We start from the raw sequence: 19,987 nt of genomic DNA, 5'->3' as shown, positions 1-19,987 counted from the left end.
GTTTGTGGTACCTTATTACGGCAGCCCCAGCAAATAAATATTCGCCCTCTTTACCTTCTACCTTTATAATTGTCTCCCTGATTAGAACGATTTTAACAAAGGTCTGTTGGTGCGGAATTCTCTTGGTCTCAGCTTCTCCTTGATGATAAGAATATTACTTTTCTTCTGGTATAAGGAGGATATCTTTCATATAGGATTTTCGTTTCCTGCTTTTAAGAAAAAGGAAAATTAGGGTAATTTTTTTCCCCTCTTGTATTTGCTGTTTTTCAAGTCCTCTGAACTCTATGCCAAAGCAGCATACCCTCCGGTGTATGCCCTGAACTCCTTCATCAGCGTTTCCCAACAGTCCCGAGAGGTATTATCTGAGGGTGAGAAAGCAGTGGTTACCCCCTTACACAAGGCATGAAGAAATTATAAGGGGTAGAATTCAGGCCTTCTAAATCTCAGTCCAGTGTCTTTTTGTTTTACTGGTCATAGCTGCCCCATTTTTCCTTTTAATGTCTGGATAAAGAATGAGTGGGACCCCGAAACATGAAAGAGATGTGACTGTAGAATTGGAAGGAACAGAGAATTCTGTGGGTCTTTGGACTCTGTAGCCATTACTTATGGCCTCTCTGAGGGGATTGTGGGCGGTGAGCAAGGAAGGATAGGCTTGAGTTTCAGGAAGTAAGGACTGGTACCAAGTGCCCCCAACCCCCACAGCAATGGTCTTCCTTTACATACATGTACAGGACACACACACACACACAACCAAGGGGCCAGCCTTGAGACATGGTCTAGATAGAAACCATCCCAGATTGCCAGAATAGGCAGTTAGGAGTTCAAAGAAATGAGAAAGAAGAGAACACTAAAAAGAGGCTGGAATAAAACAAATATGAGATTAGTCAACCAGGAGTGAAAGTGTGGGTGGGTGCTGAGCAGGTGGAGGGTGAAGAGAGTATGAGGACTGGGTGGAAAGACCACATTTTGTGCTTGATGTGCAAGGATAATGGTCAGCAAGATTGAATGCTAGCTACTTCTGAGACTCCTTAGACACTTCCTTTTCTTTCAAGATTTTGAAAGATAGAGTGAGCATGAGTTGGAGGTGGGGGACAGGGAGAGGGAGAGGGAGTAGACTGGGGCTTAGCAGGCAGCCCAACTAGGGGTTCCATCCCAGGACCCTGAGATCATGACCAGAGTATAAGGCAGATGCTTAGCCGACTGAGCCACTCAGGCGTCCCCCACCTTTGACCTTTGGATACAGAATTAAATTTTTTTTTTGATACAGAATTAATTTGCAGTACGGACTTTTCCACAAAAGTCTCCCACAATTTTCAGGTAGCCCCCAGATAGCTTTTAGTGGCATCATGAAACTGATAGTCACTAGGGCGAACAGGTGGAAGAAGAGGACTGAGGCAGAAGAGTAGTGGTACCTCTGCAAACACATAGGCCTAGGAGAGGTGGGCGCCTGGGCTACCCCCTGGGGGCATCTTGTTTTAAAAAAACGATACCCAGGCAGCTGTCTAGGTGTCCAGGATGACCTTGGTGATCTTCTGTGGCAGATTTCTGGTCCTCACTGCTCAGCTCCCAGCCCACTGCTACTAACAGGACTCTCCTGGAGTTCTAGGTTGTTCTATGAAGCCTAGACTTCTAGGTAGCCTAAACTTCGAGGAAGCCTCCTCCCAGATCCTTTCCCTAGAAGTGCTTGGAAGGGGGGCACCTGGGTGGCTCAGGGGTTGAGTGCCTGCCTCTGGCCGAGGTTGTGATGCCGGGGTCCTGGGATGAGTCCTGCATCAGGCTCCTTGCAGGAAGCCTGCTTCTCCCTCTGCCTAGGTCTCTGCCTCTCTCTGATTCTCATGAACAAATAAATACAATCTTAAAAAAAAAAAGAAAAAAGAAAAATGCTTGGAAGGATAGGAAGACAGCTGGAGACTGTTTACCTGGACACACGCAGTGACACCAACTATCGCGGCCCCTCTTGGTGGCCGGGGCGTTCCGCACGGTCCGGACCCGCTTAGGGGAAAGGGGCGACCCAGGGGCGACGCGTCCCCGGGGCGGGCTGGGGCGGGGCGGGGCGGGGCGGGCGGGCTTCTGGGAGGAGGCGGCGGCCGCGCAGCCTGGCAGGCCGGGGATGCTCGCGGCCGGAGGGAGCCCGGAGCAGCCGCGGTGGCAGCGCAGGAGCGCAGCCTCCTCCCGCTCCCACAATGCACAGGGCGGCGGCGGCGGCGGCGGCGGCGGCGGCGGCGGCATCGGCGGCATCGGCGGCATCGGCGGCCGCGCCGGGGGCTGCGGCGGCGGCGACCCCGAGGACCCCGAGGACCCCGAGCACGCGGAGCGCGTGCACCTGCTGGCGGCGAGCCCGGGCGTGATGGGCAGGGCCCCGCGCGCCGCCCGCGCCTGAGGCGCCCCGCCCCGCCCCGCCCCGCCCCGCCCGGCCCGGCCCCGCTCGCTGCCGCCGGCTGCCGGGGCGCTTCCTAGTCGGCGCGGGCGGCCGCCCAGGCGAGGTGCGGCCTCCGCTCGGGCGGGGGGCTCGCGCCGGGGCCCCGCCATGGCCGCGTCCGAGCTCTACACAAAGGTGAGGGGGCCGCGGGCGGGGCGGCTGCACCCCCGCGCCCCAGGACCCCGGGCCCTGCCGCGCAGCCGCCTTCCCCTGGGGCGCGGGGCGGGGGGCGCCTGGGGCGCGAGGGCCCTGCCGGCCCGCCGGCTTCGGGAGGAGCCCTGGCTGCGGGCGGGGCTGCGTCGGCGACATCAGATGGGCCCTCCCGCGGGGACGGCGCTCGAAATAGGGTCTGGCGCTGGTCTGCGGCGCCGTCCGCCCGGCCGGCCTCCCCGCCAGCCTGCAGCCCTGCGCTCCGCGCCCGCCGAGTCTCACCTTGAGCGGCCGGCTTCCCGGGGGGGGGGGGGGGGGGCGGGGGCACGGGCCGGGGTCGGTCCCCTGGTCCCCTGGTCCCCGGCAGTTCGCTACCTGCGTGCAACCCCTAGAGCCCTGTTCGGCTCCATGCCTCCAGCATCCGCCGGGCGAGCCTCCTGCTTCAGGATTGCGTTCGAGGGAAGCGTCCTTTCTCTCCTATACCGACGCCAGTATTTCTGAATGGCATATTTCGGAGAACCGTCCCTTTGAAGACCTCCGAAAACGTGTCTCCGGCAGCGTTGTGATGCTTTGTGAACGTGTTGTAGCCATGGCATTTTATCATACCGTAACTCCAGCGTACGTAGGTGTTTTGCCAACTATTAATTTCCTTTCATTCCACTCAACACAATTGGCTTAGCTCTTCAAGTGCGTATGGGCAGCAGAATCTCCATTTAGGATCTTAAGAATCATGGTTTCCAAATGTGACCCTAAATTGCTGCATGAGAAAAAAGATATGGATTTCTAGCCCAGGTGCCTTTTTTCCCTTACTGCGTGACCTTGGGCAAGTCACTTAACTTCTTCTTCAGTTGTCTCATATCTGCAAGTGGAGTTAATTACACCCGCTCTGCATCTCTTACAAGGCTGTTTGTTGTGAGGATCAAATCTAGGAATAGATGGGAAAGCTTTTGTAACCTGTGAATTTCTCAAGAAATAGGTATATGATTAGTTCATTCAACCATGAGAAGAGGAGTTTGCATATAACATTCTCAAGGACCCCTTTCTTTCCAGCCATAGATTTAAAGACTGCACTGTTAGAATTTCTCTGTAAACCTGGTAATTTTCTTAGGCGTTGTTGGCCTCTAATATATGAATGAATGCAATTGGAAACTGATTTGGTTACTCTATTAATAAACATTGATAGAGTGCTAACTATGTGCCAGGCACTGCTCTAACTCATTTAATCCTCATAATGAACACGTGGAGTAGGTACTCTGAGAAACATTTTCCCATGATGAGATACAGGTCTGTAAACATTCTTTTTTTTTTTTTAATTTATTTTTTATTGGTGTTCAATTTACCAACATACAGAATAACCCCCAGTGCCCGTCACCCAATCACTCCCACCCCCCCGCCCTCCTCCCCTTCCACCACCCCTAGTTCGTTTCCCAGAGTTAGGAGTCTTTATGTTCTGTCTCCCTTTCTGATATTTCCCACACATTTCTTCTCCCTTCCCTTCTATTCCCTTTCACTATTATTTATATTCCCCACATGAATGAGAACATATGATGTTTGTCCTTCTCCGACTGACTGACTTCACTCAGCTAAACATTCTTTACTTACTTTGTATAGCCCTCCACTCTTCCCTGTGCAGCTTGAGGAGTCCATCCCTGAGCTGCCTAATTGTAGGCTGCTTAACTAAAGACTGGATGATAAATTGCTCTTGGTCTGGGTCAGCTTTTTTTCCTCCCAAGATAATTTTTTTTTAGAAAAAACTTTAAAAATATTGTGATTTTTAAATTTCAGGGTTTTGGGTTTTGTTCATAGTTTCATCATATACTCTTAAAATTCACCTTCTGTCATTGTGAAAACAGACTAGTTTAGACATCAAGAGTGAGTTGAGCTTAAATTGCCTTCTAAATATATTTATGTCTAAGTGTAATCTGGTCACTTGGCTAGTTGCTGACTAATTCTTTTTGTCAATGGGCCTTAGCTTAATGGTGGGCCAAAATATTTATTGAACAGCCTTCCAGGTGCAGATACTGTGCTTAATATTGAGAGGTTCTCTCTCTCTCTCTCTCTCTCTTTTAAAGATTTATTTATTTATTCATGAGAGACAGAGAGAGAGGCAGAGACATAGCAGAGGGAGAGACAGGCTCTTCGCAGGAGCCTGATGTAGGACTTGATCCCGGAACCCCAGGATCACGCCCTGAGCCAAAGGCAGACACGCTCAACTGCTGAGCCACCCAGGTGTACCAATATTGAGAAGTTCTAACAATGAACAAGACACCATAGCCCTTTCCCTCAAAGGGCTCACAGTCTGTTTCTTATATTCTTGACCTACTTTAAATATCTAGGAGCATAAATAACCTGTTGTTACCTCCACAGCAGGCAGACAGCTGGTGTGGTATTTATAAGTAGAAATTAGGAAATGGGTCGGGACATGGGGAAGGTTGGAATGATTCTAGAGATAAAAGCTTGGGTAGTGATTATTAGAGGAAGAGGGAAATCATTAGAAATTAAAACATTGGATAAACAAGAATTTTTTCCTCACAGAGGATTACAGGGAAGGAAATTCTGGAGTAGATTACAAGGAAAGATGTGTTAGTGACATGTCATAATTATGCTATTCAACAAAGTGGTTAAATCTGAAAAGTGCCCTTTAAAAAAATGTCATTCAGAGTTTAAAGGCAGATTTTGATGTGTGATATAGATCAGCTTCCATTAAGGTGAAAGGAAAGAGACTGGTCAGTTTATTCTTTGTATGTAAAATGATAATGGTTTTGTCACAGAAATTTACCAGGGCTGCCATTTTGTAAGGTTTTCCCACAATACAAACATTTTAAGTGCAATAGCTAGGTTCCTAGGATATAACATTTCTGGAAACTAACATTTTGGTTGAAATATGTTTGTTGGTTTTAAAAATAAAGGCTTTGTTGAGATGTGATTTACATACCATGTCATTCCCAATTTAAAGTTTACAATTCAGTGGTTTTCAGTATATTCATAGAGTTGTGGGTCAATTTGTTTTTAGAGCCACCTGGCTTGTTCCAAAAAGAATTGAAGATGGCCAAGATATCTCATTGCTTCTGATTTTGAAAATATTTGCTAGTCTTGACTTGCCAGTGGATATGTGAATCATAATGTCACCATAGATGCTTTCAGTAACTTCAAAGGATTCAGCATTTGTGGAGCAGAGTTTATTAATTAGGCCTAGATGGATCACCAGCAGCAATAAAATGGCATGGTAGTCCTCACATGAGCTTCCCAAAGGCAGAGAACACTGGAAATGCTGTAGAATGGTCAAGGTTCCCTGAAGTTGTTTAATTAAGAGTCCCATTGTGTATCAGGATGCTGAGTTTTGTAACTATAAAAACTTCTAAAACCCCTGCTCAAGAAGCCATGTAAACTTTCTTAGGTGAGACAGCAATTTAGGCCAATAGGTGATATGTCTGTAATCTTCCTTTCCTACTATATTCCTTCCTACCTACTGAAGCCATATGGCTTAGATTCTTTTTCCGGGATAGTTCCTGTTTTTTGTTCTATGCCTCTTCCCCTTTACCATCAATCCTGGAAATTATAACATTCTGGTGTTGAAATTACATTTTTCAGACTACTTTCAACATCTGAAAGCAGGACGGAAACCTCATCCTTGATCATGTGCCTTATTTGGGGTTTAGCAAGTATATTTGATTTCCACAAGTATCCTGTCACATCCCTTCCATCTATATTTCCTCCTGATGTCCTGAACAGTCTGTCTCCTGTAAATAATGGTCTGGGATGATTAGTCTACTTGCAGGAATGAAGCAGGGTATAAAGAAGTGGTTAAACAAGTAAGCACATTTTCAGGCATGTTGAACAGGATGAGTAATAGAGCGGGGAGCTGGGAGCCAAGGGAAGCCAAAGAAACTGTTGCAGGAAACAAAATGGTGAAATGATGCAGGTCAGGGAGACTGAGGCAAAGGCAGATGATGTGGGAAAGAGGACAAACTCAAGAGACAGGTCTCTGTGATAGATTAGATATAGGGTGGGATGGAGAGGGAACAGTGTAAGTTAACAGCAGTAGCTCTAGCTTTGGAAACTGTAAGTTAATTCCCATTATATCATGAATTTACAGACTCTGTGGAACTTGTAAGCTACTCAGAAATACTTCTTCAGACTGCTTGAGCAAAGCGGAAAGCTCATGATTTCCTCTTGAAATTTGTTAACTGTTTCTTGAAGTGTGAACGTCTGGTGTATTGCCCAGTGGCTAAAAGAGTACAGAGAGGTTCCAATTTTAATGAGAGTTGCCACTGCCAGATAAACAGTTTAAATCTTCATGGTGCTTTTAGCTGTTCAAAGTAGGGGAACTCTGGAGCAGGGTCTGTGAGTGGGGTTCCTGGATTTAACTGCAACGTCCAAACGGTTGGACACAGGAAGTGTGGGAGAGGAGAGGTAAACCCTCTTACCTTACATCTTATCTCAGAAGGTAATTTAGCTTGTTTTTAACTTTATAATGGATTTTGCCTCCATTGGAAGAATCTAGAGGCACATTACCCATTGGGAGGATAGACTTTGATCTATTGTCTCTACTTCAGGCAATTCCTAGTGAAGTATAAGGAATTGTCAGAAGTAGAAACTCCTGGAAGATCTATGGAATAAGGCCTGACCCTGGGTAAAAACATCATGTGGGCAACCACACTCCTCCCATTTCATCCCCTACTGGCATGTCTTCTTACAGCGTCTTCTCAGACTTTTTGCATTTGTCTCCCTGGGGAGTTTCTCTTCTTTCCTGCTAGCTCCATCTCTCTCTCTCTCTAATCGACTTAGGTAAAATTTATATGTAAAAAAATTCACTCATCTTAAGTATACAGTTTAGTGAGTTTTGACAAATACATTCTGTCATGTAATTACTACCACAAACAAGATATAGAACATTTTCATCGTCCTCAGGAGTTCTTCATGCTAAGCTTCTTCTCTTCTGCAGTTTATTTCTTGTAGCTAAAATGATAATTTAAAAAATAAATGCCAGTTTACTAGAGTTGTGCTTGCCCACTGGGACAGCAGGAAGAGTTGTTTGTTTTCAAAATGTATAGTATGGTTTCACTTTAGTCCAAGCAATAGAGATACTTGATATAGAGGACTGAGCTGGGGTGTTTCTCCTGTGGATTTCTTTTTTTCTGTTTTTGTTTTTTAAGATTTTATTTTTTTATTCATGAGAGACACAGAGTTAGAGACTTAGGCAGAGGGAGAAGCAGGCTCCCTGTGGGTAGCCTGATGCAGAACTGGATTCCATGACCCCGGGATCATGACCTGAGCCAAATGCAGATACTCAACCACTGAACCACCTAGGTGTCCCCTGTTTTTTTTTTTGTTTTTTTTTTTTGTTTTTTTTTTTTGTTTTTTTTTTTTTAAGATTTTATTTATCTGAGAGAGAGAGAACGAGAGGGAGAAGGGTAGAGGGGGTAAGCAGACCCCCTTCCTTGTCCCCACTGAGCAGAGAGCTCCGTGTGGGGCTATATCCCAGGATCTTGGGATCATAATGGAAGCTGAAGGCAGCAGCTTAACCGTCTGAGCCACCATGTGCCCCTCCTGTGGAGTTTCATTCACAGTAGGAGGTGAGAGTAGATGGCAGAGCAATTTAGGTGGTTTATTTAATTTTTCCTTCACACACTTACCCTTTACCTTTGCTGATGCTGTCTGCTTTTGATGCCTTGGGTCCTTAGGTCCTTAGTGCGTTAAAATCCCCTTTGATCAATTTTGCTTTTTTTTTTTTTTTTAAAGGTTTTATTCATTTATTCTTGAGAGACACAGAGAGAGAGACAAACATAGGCAGAGGGAGAAGCAGGTTCCCTTGGCAGGGAGCCCGATGCGGGACTGTATCCCATGACCTCAGGATCATTACCTGAGCCAAAGGCAGATGCTCAACCACTGAGCCACTCAGACATCCATCAATTTTGCTTTTTTTTTTTTTTTTTTAAGATTTTATTTATTTATTCATGAGAGAGAGAGAGGCAGAGACATAGGCAGAGGGAGAAGCAGGCTCTATGCAGGGAGCCTGATGTGGGACTCGATCTGGGGCTCTAGGATCATGCCCTGAGCTGAAGGCAGATGCTTAACCACTGAGCCACCCTGGCGTCGCTCAATTTTGCTTTTTAACTGTTGTCCTGTTCCATCTACCTTGGTTGTAATGTCAGTCTGGGTTTGTGGTAATAACAGATTTTGAAATTGCAGAAACATCCCTGGCTTCTTCATGCCTTGGACCTTCTCCATTTCGCTTCTAAGCCCTCCTCAGATGGAAGTCCCCTAAACCAGTAGCCATCAGCATTAAACATCTTGTACAACAGAGGCTTTTTGCCAATTGTGGAACTTAGGGATGGTGTGATGATGTTTTGGTTTCAAAATAATGGCTCCAAACGTGGTTGTAATTAAGGGAGAAGTACATTATCCCCTTCTAAGTGTTCATGAGGACCATCTGTCTACATCCTTTGGCCTGATGTGCTGTTGTAGCCAAAAACATGAGCACAATGCTGAACTGGAGAGAGATTGGATGCTGAAAAGACAAGTTTTATCTCCCTGTAGTCACTCATACAAACCTTGCATTTTCTAGTGGCCAGCCTCTCGTCTGCTGTCCTACCCGCTGTTCCCTTGCGGGCTATTCCACACCAACTGCCTCATGGCAGACAGCCTCTCCTTTGCTATCCTGCCTCCACCTCCCTTGCAGTGTAGTCAATAAACTATCTCCTTTAAAAACTAAACAAAACAAAACCAAAAACAGCTTGCATTTTCCTGGCCAGGAATCCTGTATGTGTGGTTGGGGTTTCTACTTCTTGATAAAAATGCACTGAAACTAGAGGAATTTCAGACTGGGAGAAATAAAATGATTGTGGCGGTCAAGCAGATAGTAAAGAAGATAGAAAGGACTCTAATTTAGAAAGGTGAAGGTGGAAAATGGTGAAGTATTTAACATCAAGAATAACAGAAGTGTGTAATATCAAATCTCAGTTTAGTAGGGGTACTCATTAGATCTTGGCATGAATGTGTCATTTAAAATGAATTTCTACTTTAAACATTACGTATTTACATTTATAAAACGTATTACCTCAAGTTATGATGACAGCTAAGATGTACTGTAAATAAAAAGGGTCTGGATAATTCATGCACCGTGGTTCTGAGATACCGACTTAACAAATATCTCTTTGACAGTGTTAAACAGTTTACCAGCCAGAGCTGTTTTTGCTGGAGGTTACAGAAACACAACTCAAAACTAAAAAGGATTTTATTTGCTCCTGTGACCTGAATGTCCAGGTTTATGGATTCAAGGCTAGAATGTGGTCTCTGAGGCTGTCACTGGCTCTCATGTCAGATTGTGCTGTCTGCCATTGGTTTCGTCCACATGACAGCTCTTTTCATGGTGAAAAAGATGGTCAGTGGCACCTGCAGACCACATGATCTTCTAGCTCTGGGCCTGGAGGAAGAGAGTCTGGTGAAAGAATTCTGGTTGCCCTTGCTATGGGTCACGTGTCCTCTCCTTTCACTGTGCTGTGTAGGCAGTCAAGTCATGCTCATCTCAGAGACCAGGCAGAGGCAGGACATCATGATTGATAGTTCTCAGACCTGGTGGGGTGGCTGACAGCTGTTGCTGATTGGAAAGAATAGTCAATATCCACCATGAATGAGTTACCCAAAGTGACAAAGCGATTGAATTCCTCCTCTCCTCTTCTGATCTTTAAGCAGAAGAATGGGAAGATTTTTGCATAATCAGAAGGTTATTGGATATATTTCCCTTAGAGAATCATTTTGAATTAAAAAAAAAAAAAGAGCCGTGGAGAATCCATTTAAGCAAATGTTACTGAAATCATATAGAAATTGAAGATTTGAAAAATATTTTTCATTTAGTCGTAATCAGGGGGTTATGAACCCTATGTCACCTTTCCTTTGGAACTTTTTCAGCTGTATTTCCCTAGTGCTTTATTTCCCCTCATTTTCTTCATATTTTTGCTTGAATATATTATTCTCTTCCCCCATTTTCATTATAAGTTATAAAATTTATTATTCCCATTTGATTCATTTCCAGTTCTCTTTTTTCCTGCTCTCTTGCCTTCCACCTGTCATCTACTTCTTGACACCCTTACTGCTTTATTTCATCTACTCACCCTAATGCTCTTTTGTGCTTTATTATAACCAAGCATACTCGTATGCACACACACCTAAAGTGCGATAAAATAAATTCTTATTAAGTGAATTGTTACTCAGTGACGACTTAGAATGAGGAGGGAACTTCATTTCCTCAGATCCTTGTACTTATGCTGTGTTACCATTCCCTGAATCCGACATCACAATAGGAAGTAATTTCTCATGAGTTTACATAAATTATTTTCTGTGTAGGGGGGTATTTATATGTTTTAAGCAAGTAAACATTTTTGTGTTAGACTACTTTTTAGTCTAGACTAGACCAATTAGAACTTAATTTTTCATTTTACCATACTGGAGTATAAACAGCAAGGTGACCAGCTATTTCTTTAAGGATCTGACCTCACTTTACAACATTTTTGTGGCAATACTTAAAAAACTTCTACCCAGAATTGGTCTCTGCATGCTCACGCTGAGAAAAACCTCACTTCTAGTTTGACAAGCATCATGCTCACACAGGAAGCAGAAGTCCCAGAGATGTTTGTCACAAAATCAGGACATACATATTTTGATGAGGAATTTGGTTCAAAACCTGGATTAATCATCTATCAATTCAGAATATATCTATTACATAGATCTCTCTCTCTCTCTCTATATATATATATGTATCTTATTATAGAAGTGAAAAGTTAAACCCACTAGAGTTAATATTATATTATATTATATTTTATTTTTTTAAAGATTTTATTTATTTATTCATGAGAGACACACACACACACACACACACACAGAGAGGCTGAGACACAGGCAGAGGGAGAAGCAGGCTCCATGCAAGGAGCCTGATGTGGGACTTGATCCCGGGTCCCCAGGATCACACCCTGGGCTGCAGGCGGTGCTAAACCGCTTTGCCACCAGGGCTGCCCCTAATATTATATTTTAACCCACTCTTCCTGTTTATACTAATTTTTTTTCATCTTAGACCAAGATTTCTCAACTTCTACACTATTGCCATAGTGCAGATAGATAATCCTTGCTTTCTGTGGGCTTGTCCTGTGTATTGTAGGATTTTTAGCGAAATCCCTAACCTTTATCTGCTAGATCCAGTAATATCCCTTATCCCCACACCAATCATAGTGTCTACAGACATTGCCAAATATCCCTTGGGGGGCCAAATCCCTCTCCCCTCTGTCCCCACTTGAGAACCTCTGCCCTAGACCTTAAGGCTTAGACTAGGGTAAGAAAAAGTGGGAAAGAGTTAAAAACAGAGGCAGAAATTTATTGGAAAAACTTTTAAAAAATAGCTTTTAAGTAATTTTTTTTTCTGCTTATAGAAATTATACATCTCAAAGAATTTGGAAAATACAGAAACATATAAAGGAAGAAAATTAAAAATAAACTAATACTACCCAGAGATAATAACTGTTAATTATAGTTCACTTCCTTAAGTTTCTCATTTATATTCATATGGTAATTTTTATGATTTTTAAAACTTAATATGTATTGCGAGAATATATATTTTTTATTCATTCATTCATTCATTCATTCATGAGAGACATAGAGAGAGAGACAGGCTCCATGCAGGGAGCCCGATGTGGGACTTGATCCCGGGACTCTGGGAGCACGCCCTGAGCCAAAGGCAGATGCTCAACCGCTGAGCCACCCAGGCATCCCAATTAATTTAATTTAATTTATTAATTTTTTAAAGAAGATTTTATTTATTCATTTAAGAGACAGAGAATAAGCAGGGGGAAGGGCGGAGGGAGAAGCAGATTCCCACTGAGCAGGGAGCCCAATGCTGAAGGCAGATGCTTAAGCAACTGAGCCACTCAGGTGCCCCTGTGAGAATTTTTATGTTATTAAATATAAACTTTTTATATTATTTTCAGTGTCTAGATAATAATCCATCATCTGGATCTTCCACTTACTGCTGGGCATTTTCACTATTATAAGATAGGTAGTATGGTGAACGTCTTTGAACATAAATCTTTGAATTAGTCAATTTTACACTTCAAGTCTCCCTGAGAAGTGTTGTCATTTGCATTGATGCAGGATAGGGTATTCACATTTATTTCATTTTAAAGATAGCATTTTTTAATGTACATTGCCTCAGGGCTACAATGACCAGATGTTCCGCGTATGTGAGATGCTTTCTGCCATCCAGTGCCTTTATTTTGTTTTGAGAAATCCTCTTAGATAGAAATATATTAATTTGTTTAAAAAACCTAGCCTTTTGAAAACCTAAACTATTTCCTTTTCCTGACCATTTTCCTCATTGTTACTTATTCATTGTTTCTCCTTGATTTTGAGGGAATGTGGGCCAGACAGAATTATTGAATTAGAATTAAACAAGCGAACCAACCATAAAGCTATTGTTTTAAGAGTATAAATAATATAATTTTAATTTAAAAATCACCTGAGGTAGTACATGGGTGGCTCAGTAAGTTAAGGGTCTGCCTTTGGTCCAGGTCATGATCCCAGGGTCTGCATAGGGCTCCCTGCTCAGTGGGGACTCCTTCTACCCCTCCCCATGCTCATGCTTGTTTGTTTGCACTCTCTCTCTGAAATAAATAAAATCTTAAAAAAAGGAATTTCACACACAAAATAGAAAATTACCTAAAAATATGTTATCATTTTATTATAGACAAGATATCCTCCTAATTAGAAGAAATTACTGTTTGTCCGGAGTGGTCAGAGTTTGTTTTCGGTGGTTAGTCAAGAACCTGAGAGACCTTCAGCATCATTACCTGCTTTAAAACAAGTAGAATGGAGCAAAATATACCCCATGTTAAAGATAGCATCCTGGAATGGAATCTTTATGGCACTCAGAAGGTATTTGGAGGTTTGTGAGGCCTGTGGGTCATTGCTGTGTACAGCAGCCTTGCTGGAGGACTAAGTAGCCACAAATGTTGAAAGTTGATTGTGTGGAAACTTAGATATTGAGGCCATAGGAAACCGAGTAGAAGCCCTAGCCTCATTGGAAGTTTCTTTGCTTTCTTCCTCCATGAAACCTTGATTTTTACCTTCTTTAGTTGTCATTTTTTTTCTTCTAAAAACCAGGACTGGGATCCCTGGGTAGCGCAGCGGTTTGGCGCCTGCCTTCGGCCCAGGGCATGATCCTGGAGACCCAGGATCGAATCCCACATCAGGCTTCCGGTGCATGGAGCCTGCTTCTCCCTCTGCCTATGTCTCTGCCTGTCTCTCTCTCTCTGATGACTGTCATAAATAAATAAAAATTATTTAAAAAAATAAAAATAAAAAAAAAAATAAAAACCAGGACTTGTTTAGTTGTCATTGGTTTTCTTCTAAAAACCAGGCCTCCATAAATGCATGACTTCATAGCAATATAATGATCAAATAACAATAGTTAATATTTACTGAAGTCTTACTATGGACTAGACACTATTCCAAGAACTTGGTTACAGCTGTTTCCTTCCTCGGCTTCCACCTCTCTCAATGCCTGAAAGAGAGGCAATGTATCACAGCAGTCAAGCATGGACTCTGGTTTAAATCCTGGATTCACTATTGACTTTCTGTGTGAACTTGACCAAACTACTTAACTTCCCAGTGCCTCAATTTCCTCATTTTTTTTTAAATTTTTAATTAATTAATTTATTTATGATAGTCATCAGAGAGCGAGAGAGAGAGAGAGAGAGAGAGAGGCAGAGACACAGGCAGAGGGAGAAGCAGGCTCCATGCACCGGGAGCCCGATGTGGGATTCGATCCTGGGTCTCCAGGATCGCGCCCTGGGCCAAAGGCAGGCGCTAAACCGCTGCGCCACCCAGGGATCCCAATTTCCTCATTTTTTAATGGGGAAAATAATACCTACCTCAAGTGGTTTTAATAATAATTAAATTTTTTAATATAGATAAAAATGCTTAGAATGGCAACTGATACATAATACAGCTTGACTGTTGGCTCTTATTATTGTTGCTATTTGGTTGTAGCTATCATTTTCCTTTCTCTCTGGCTATTTTGTCTTCTTCATAAGCTTAGCCATCTACTATAACTTCCTGGATATTGGCGCTCCTAGGCTCTGTCCTTAACCTACACTCCCTCCCACTGTGACCTGATCCGCTCCTGAAGAGTTAGGTATGAACCGGTGCTGATGACTTCCAAATCCCTGTTTGTAACCTATTTGCTGTCCTTGCAAAAAAGCTGCCTATGGACATCTTTATAGGTACCTCAAACCTGGCATATTCAACATTGAACTTGTCATCTCTCCCCTTCCTCTTCATTCCACTTTACCCTACTTCTTTGTGTCTTACTTTCCTAGCTATAGGATGGGATAATAGTAATATCGACTTCATTGAGTTAAGAGGATTAAGTGACATAGTTCATGTATAGCACTTCGCATAATGCCTGATACATATTTGAGAAATCTTAGCCACTGTAATTATTATTATTATTGTTCTCTGTCTGGTAAACGGCGTCAACATCCATCCATGTACCCAAACTTAAAACTTAGAAATTATTTTGATTTACTCCTATTCAAGCCTACCACCGCAATCACTTACCATTTCTTGGTACTATCCTTACTTTGTTTGAACCCTTATTATTTCTTGGATCCTGTAACAGCATCCTAAGCAATTTTTGGCTTACCTCCTGTAATCTGTTTTTTGTTCTGCAACCAGAGTGATCTTTATGTAATTAGCGTATCTGATCACGCCACTCTCTGACTTGAAATTCCTCGGTGATTCTCTATAGGATATTGTCTTGAGAATAAATATGTTAGTGTGGTGCTTTCCAAACTTTGGTGTCCTTCTGAAATCGCCTAGAAATGTTGTTAAAATGGAGATTCTGATGTAGGTCTGTGGTGAGGCCCCGAGACTTTCTAACAATTCCTAGGTGACACCAGTGCTGCTGGATTGAGGACCAACCACACCATGAGTAGTGAGGCCATGATACACTGGGCTTTTCCTGATCTACGTTCACCCAGGGCCGCCTCCTATCTCATTTTCCTTCCTCGCATTCAGATCTTTGGTTTAAGTCAAGAGCTCTCCAGGTTGCCTTCTTCCTGCTTTGCAGCATTCCCCTTGCCTGGCTTTCTCCACTGTTCATGAATTATGTCTTTCAGATCTTAGTCTGTCTAAGATATTCCTGTGTGTTCTTATAGAACACTTTGTCCACATCCGTCCTGACACAACAGTGCATTGCAGGTGGTTATCTCCCCAGCAGAGGGGAAGTATCACATTTGTTTTGTTTTAATAACAACTTTATTGAGATATCATTTACGTGCATTACAATTCATTCATTTAAAGTATGTAATTCAGTGGTTTTCATGTTTTTTTGACCTAGCATCTAGACTAGTATTTAGTACATAATAAATAACACCTCCATGACTGACTGAATGAATGAACTAGGTGGTGTTAAAGTACCATTGGAAAATTTTCTCCAGATCTTCCTCTGCATATCTGTAATTTTTGGCTTTAGCATTTCAGCATTCAGATTATCTTACTATTTGTCAGTAGTTCTTCATGAGCTTTCTTCTTTCATCTCCCTTTTTGGTACCAGGATGCGAACCATTTTATTCTTCTCTTGGTCAGCTTTAATGCATCATTATAGATCACTTTCCTCAATTCTCCAGTGCTTCCAGTTCTCTTTTTCAACTTAGGCTGTAATGAGCAGTGTTAACCCTAAACACAGATCTTAACATGCTGTTCTCCAGCTGAAAAACCTCTGGCTGGTCCCCAGCCCCTCCTCCTCTGTCTATTTATCTACTGTGGAATCATCTCATTCCTTATCTTGACATTTAAGACTCTTGATCTTTTTCTAGCCCTATTCTCTTGGCTTGATCTTTCACAACGTGGGTTTCTCAGACTTTTTATGTAGCAACCATCTGGAATGCTTTTTAAAATGTAAATTCCTGAGGGGGCCTGGGTGGCTTAGTCAATTAAATGTTGGAGTCTTGATTTCTGATCAGGTCATGATCTCAAGGTTGTGGGATCAAGCCCTGTGTCAGACTTCATGCTCAGTGGAGAGTCTTCTTGAGTTTCTCTCTCTCTCCCTTTCCACTCTGCCCCCTTCCATCCCTGTTCTCTCTTTCTCTCTCTGTCTCTCGAATAATAAATTAAAAAAAAAAAAAAGTTAATTCCCGAGTCTTGCTTCCAGAGACTCTGAGTTAGTAGGTTTGAGAGCCCCAGGAATCTGTATTTTTAACCAATCCTGTAAGGAATTCTGATGCAGGTGGTCTGTGGAAGTCTGTTCTGGGACATAGAACCAACCTTGCTACTTGAGCCTGTGTTCCAACTTTACTTGACTTTGGACTTTTTGTCGACCATATTTCCCTCTTACCAGAATCCCCACCTAATAAATGCTCAGCAAAAGGTAGCTGACTTGAGCTCTTTGTTCAGTGGTGGTGGTGGGGGGAGTCTTTTTAAAATTATAAGACAGTTTTACTGTAGATACATTGTGGGCCATTTTCTCCCTGGCTATCCTTAATGTTTCACTTTTAATAGAATATGTGAGAAAACCTGGCACATGGAAGTGACCTAGTAAATCTTTTTTGCTATTTTTAAAGGCAACTGGAAAAACTGCCTCTCATATTAAAACTAAATTGAGAATCTTCTATGGTGAAAGATGTTCCATTACCTTTACTAATAATAGATGTGAAATAGTATAAGAAATGACTTGCAAAATTACTTTGGGAACTATTTTCCTTTCCAAAAAAATCGTTAAAAAAATCTATAAGAATAATAAATATTCAGTGTGCAGATCTTTGGAAAATTCAGAAATACAAAAGATTGCATGTAATCTCACTGTCCTCACATATTCTTAATATTTTGATATATGTCCTACTTTTTTTCCTATGTATATTTTCTCCAACAAAATGACTTATTTTGTGCATACTATTTTGTAGTGATATATTTTTCCGTAAGTAGTATGTTAGGAACATTTTCCCATACCGATACATACTTTTTTACAGTGTCTTTTTAATGGATTCAGAGTGTTATATTGCTTGAGTTAGTCTTAATGTTAGTCAACCAGTCCACTATGGTAAGCTCCAATTTTTTGACAGTTTACCTTTAAATTGAAGAGAACCCAAAGCCTTTGTGTGTTCCTTTACAAAGAAATCAATTGTAGTAGTTAATGAATTTGGCTATAATTAACAAAACATCCCATTTTTCTATATAACAATACTGGTACAAAAACTTGATTATCATGTCAGTGTTAAGAACAACCCACAGGAATATCAAAGCACTCAGGAATAAATTCTTAAATGTTTGAGATCTCGGAGTGTGCCAACCACAACAGCCCAGTAGAAGGAAATTCTCCAAACTATAGACGTAGACAGGTTATGGTTATTAATCTGTGGGCCTGGTGAATCAAGCTGTAGGTTAGTTCCAACTTGAGAGGATAGTGGATCCCTTCCTCTGCAGTATTTTGGAAGCCATATGGTAGGTAGGATGAATTTTAATGTAATCTACATATTAATATACTCGCTTTTTCCTATTAATCGAGGAGACTATCCCTGACTAATAAAAGCTTCTCAGGGTTTGTCAAGCCTCTATATCCGTATTTAATGGCAGGATACCCTGGTTACTCAGAAACTGTTAGCTGCAGAAATGAAAATGTTGACTTAGGCTAAAGGGAGAAAAAATGTAGCAGAGATTGTTATTCAAGAAAAAACACATATACTAAATCAAGAGAAGTAATGGGGAAATAATCTCTGACACATAAGATTGAGCTCTTAGAAGCTCCAAAAAGAAGTCTTTTGGTTAATCTACTTCAGTTAAGCCCCCTTGGTTTACAAATACTGTAATTAAATGTTTCTATTATGATGAGTTTCTACCTTAAATGTCTGGGACATTGACCAGGGATGTGAGGGGCCTAGTTCTTGAGATAGCCAGTCCCCTGGGGCAGAGGGGCACCTCGTTGGGGCCAAGGGTTTTCGAAGTCTGTGTCAGGAGCAGTGCCTTAGTCTTAGAATAATCTGCGGACCATGCAGAGTTTCCTTTTTCATCACTACCCGCTGGAGTTTGAGATTTAATTTGTCTTTGGAGCTGGGGCCTCCACTATGGTATGTTTAACAAGGATCTGGACAAAACCTATAGTATGCAGTTTAACTGGTTAGAGTGAGGATTGGGATGTCTCATCTGAGTTGATGAAAATCTAAGTGATGGGGACATTTAAGGCAGTATCAATTTAACAAAACTATAAGACTTGGTTGTAATCTGTACCATTCTGTATATTAAACCTAGATTCTTAAAATAATTATGTTTAAACAGTTGATCATCCCCCTGTATTTGTATTTGGCTTGCTTATATCTTTTGGTTGTTTTTTTTTTTTTTTTTTCAGGAATTTGTATAAGGTAACTGTCTTACACTATGGTGAAATTTAATAAATCTGAATGAGTAGAGGCCATTTATTTTAAAATATGTGATTCCAGCTTGAAAATTTCTTCTGTTGGGCATCAGTTAAGGTTTTATAACTATGAAATTAAATAGATTGAGTTTATTCGGAAAGTGGTTAATATATAGACCAATACAATAGATTGAGTTTATTTGGAAAGTGGTTAATATATAGGCCAACACAGTCTCAAGAACAGCCCTGGAACTGCTTCTATGCATGCTTTTCACTTTAGTCAACTCAGTGCCTTTGGTTTTCATTCTTCCCTGCCGTAGCACAGTGACATCAGATGCAGCTGGAGCTGAAAGAAGAAGGGTCATGTTCATTAATTCCAGTGAAACAAAAACTGCCTCAAATAATTAATGGAATAACAGTCTCTTTAAAAAGACTTTAGAGCTTTTTTTTTACTTTTTTTTCCCCAAGGACTAGAGAAGGAGAATTGCACAGATTGTTCACTTGGGACCATTTTAAGCTGTTGATGTATCTTACAGTCCTCATCTGATGTTTCTAATTTCAACATAAATCATTCAGGACATGTAGTGATTTTTTTTCTTACCTTCTCTTGAGGTTCTCTGACTTCAGTGACCGTTTTCAAGAGAGCAACCCCATGAACTTTGGCTTTGTCAGAATCTAAAAATGGTCTCTATTTTATTATTTTATTTATAGTTGTCATAGTTTAAATACAGCTGACCCAGCAAGCAAAAATTTGTGTGTACAAGCAGGGTGGCAAATACCAGGTCAGGTTGCTTGCTGGGTTATTGGAGGGAAGAAGAGGCTATGTATGTTCCCATCATTATTTTCTTCAGTTGATCTTGCTATTATGAGGTTTGATTTTTTTTGTTTTTTTTTTCTCTTTTTTTTGTTTATCTGTGTGTTTGTTGTCTTCCAAATAGTAAGGAAAGAGGGATTATTGGACAGAGATAGCTAGAGTTAGGGAAAACCAGTCAGGAAAGAAGGGGGAAGATCCTTTGCTATATGTG

General features: G+C 41.9%; 1 protein-coding gene across 4 annotated transcripts in view; it reads left to right on the top strand.

Moving 5' to 3' along the window:
* The first annotated feature begins 2,402 nt into the window (after positions 1 to 2,402).
* Positions 2,403 to 19,987, top strand: part of MYO5A (myosin VA) — a 189,223-nt gene continuing 171,638 nt past the window's right edge. For 3 of the 4 annotated variants that reach the window (XM_077881135.1, XM_077881134.1, XM_077881133.1), the window contains exon 1: positions 2,404 to 2,554. In XM_077881135.1, the coding sequence (XP_077737261.1) occupies positions 2,528 to 2,554 (27 nt within the window). In that variant the 5' untranslated portion in view covers positions 2,404 to 2,527. Of the gene's footprint in view, positions 2,555 to 19,987 lie in introns of all 4 variants that reach the window. The other variant, XM_077881132.1, reaches the window with a different exon arrangement.

This window comes from Canis aureus, chromosome 32 (assembly GCF_053574225.1).
Source record: "Canis aureus isolate CA01 chromosome 32, VMU_Caureus_v.1.0, whole genome shotgun sequence".
In the NCBI taxonomy this organism is placed as follows: Eukaryota; Metazoa; Chordata; class Mammalia; order Carnivora; family Canidae; genus Canis; species Canis aureus.
The sequence above is the reverse complement of the archived record's forward strand: the minus strand, read 5'-3'. Positions and strand labels throughout refer to the sequence as shown.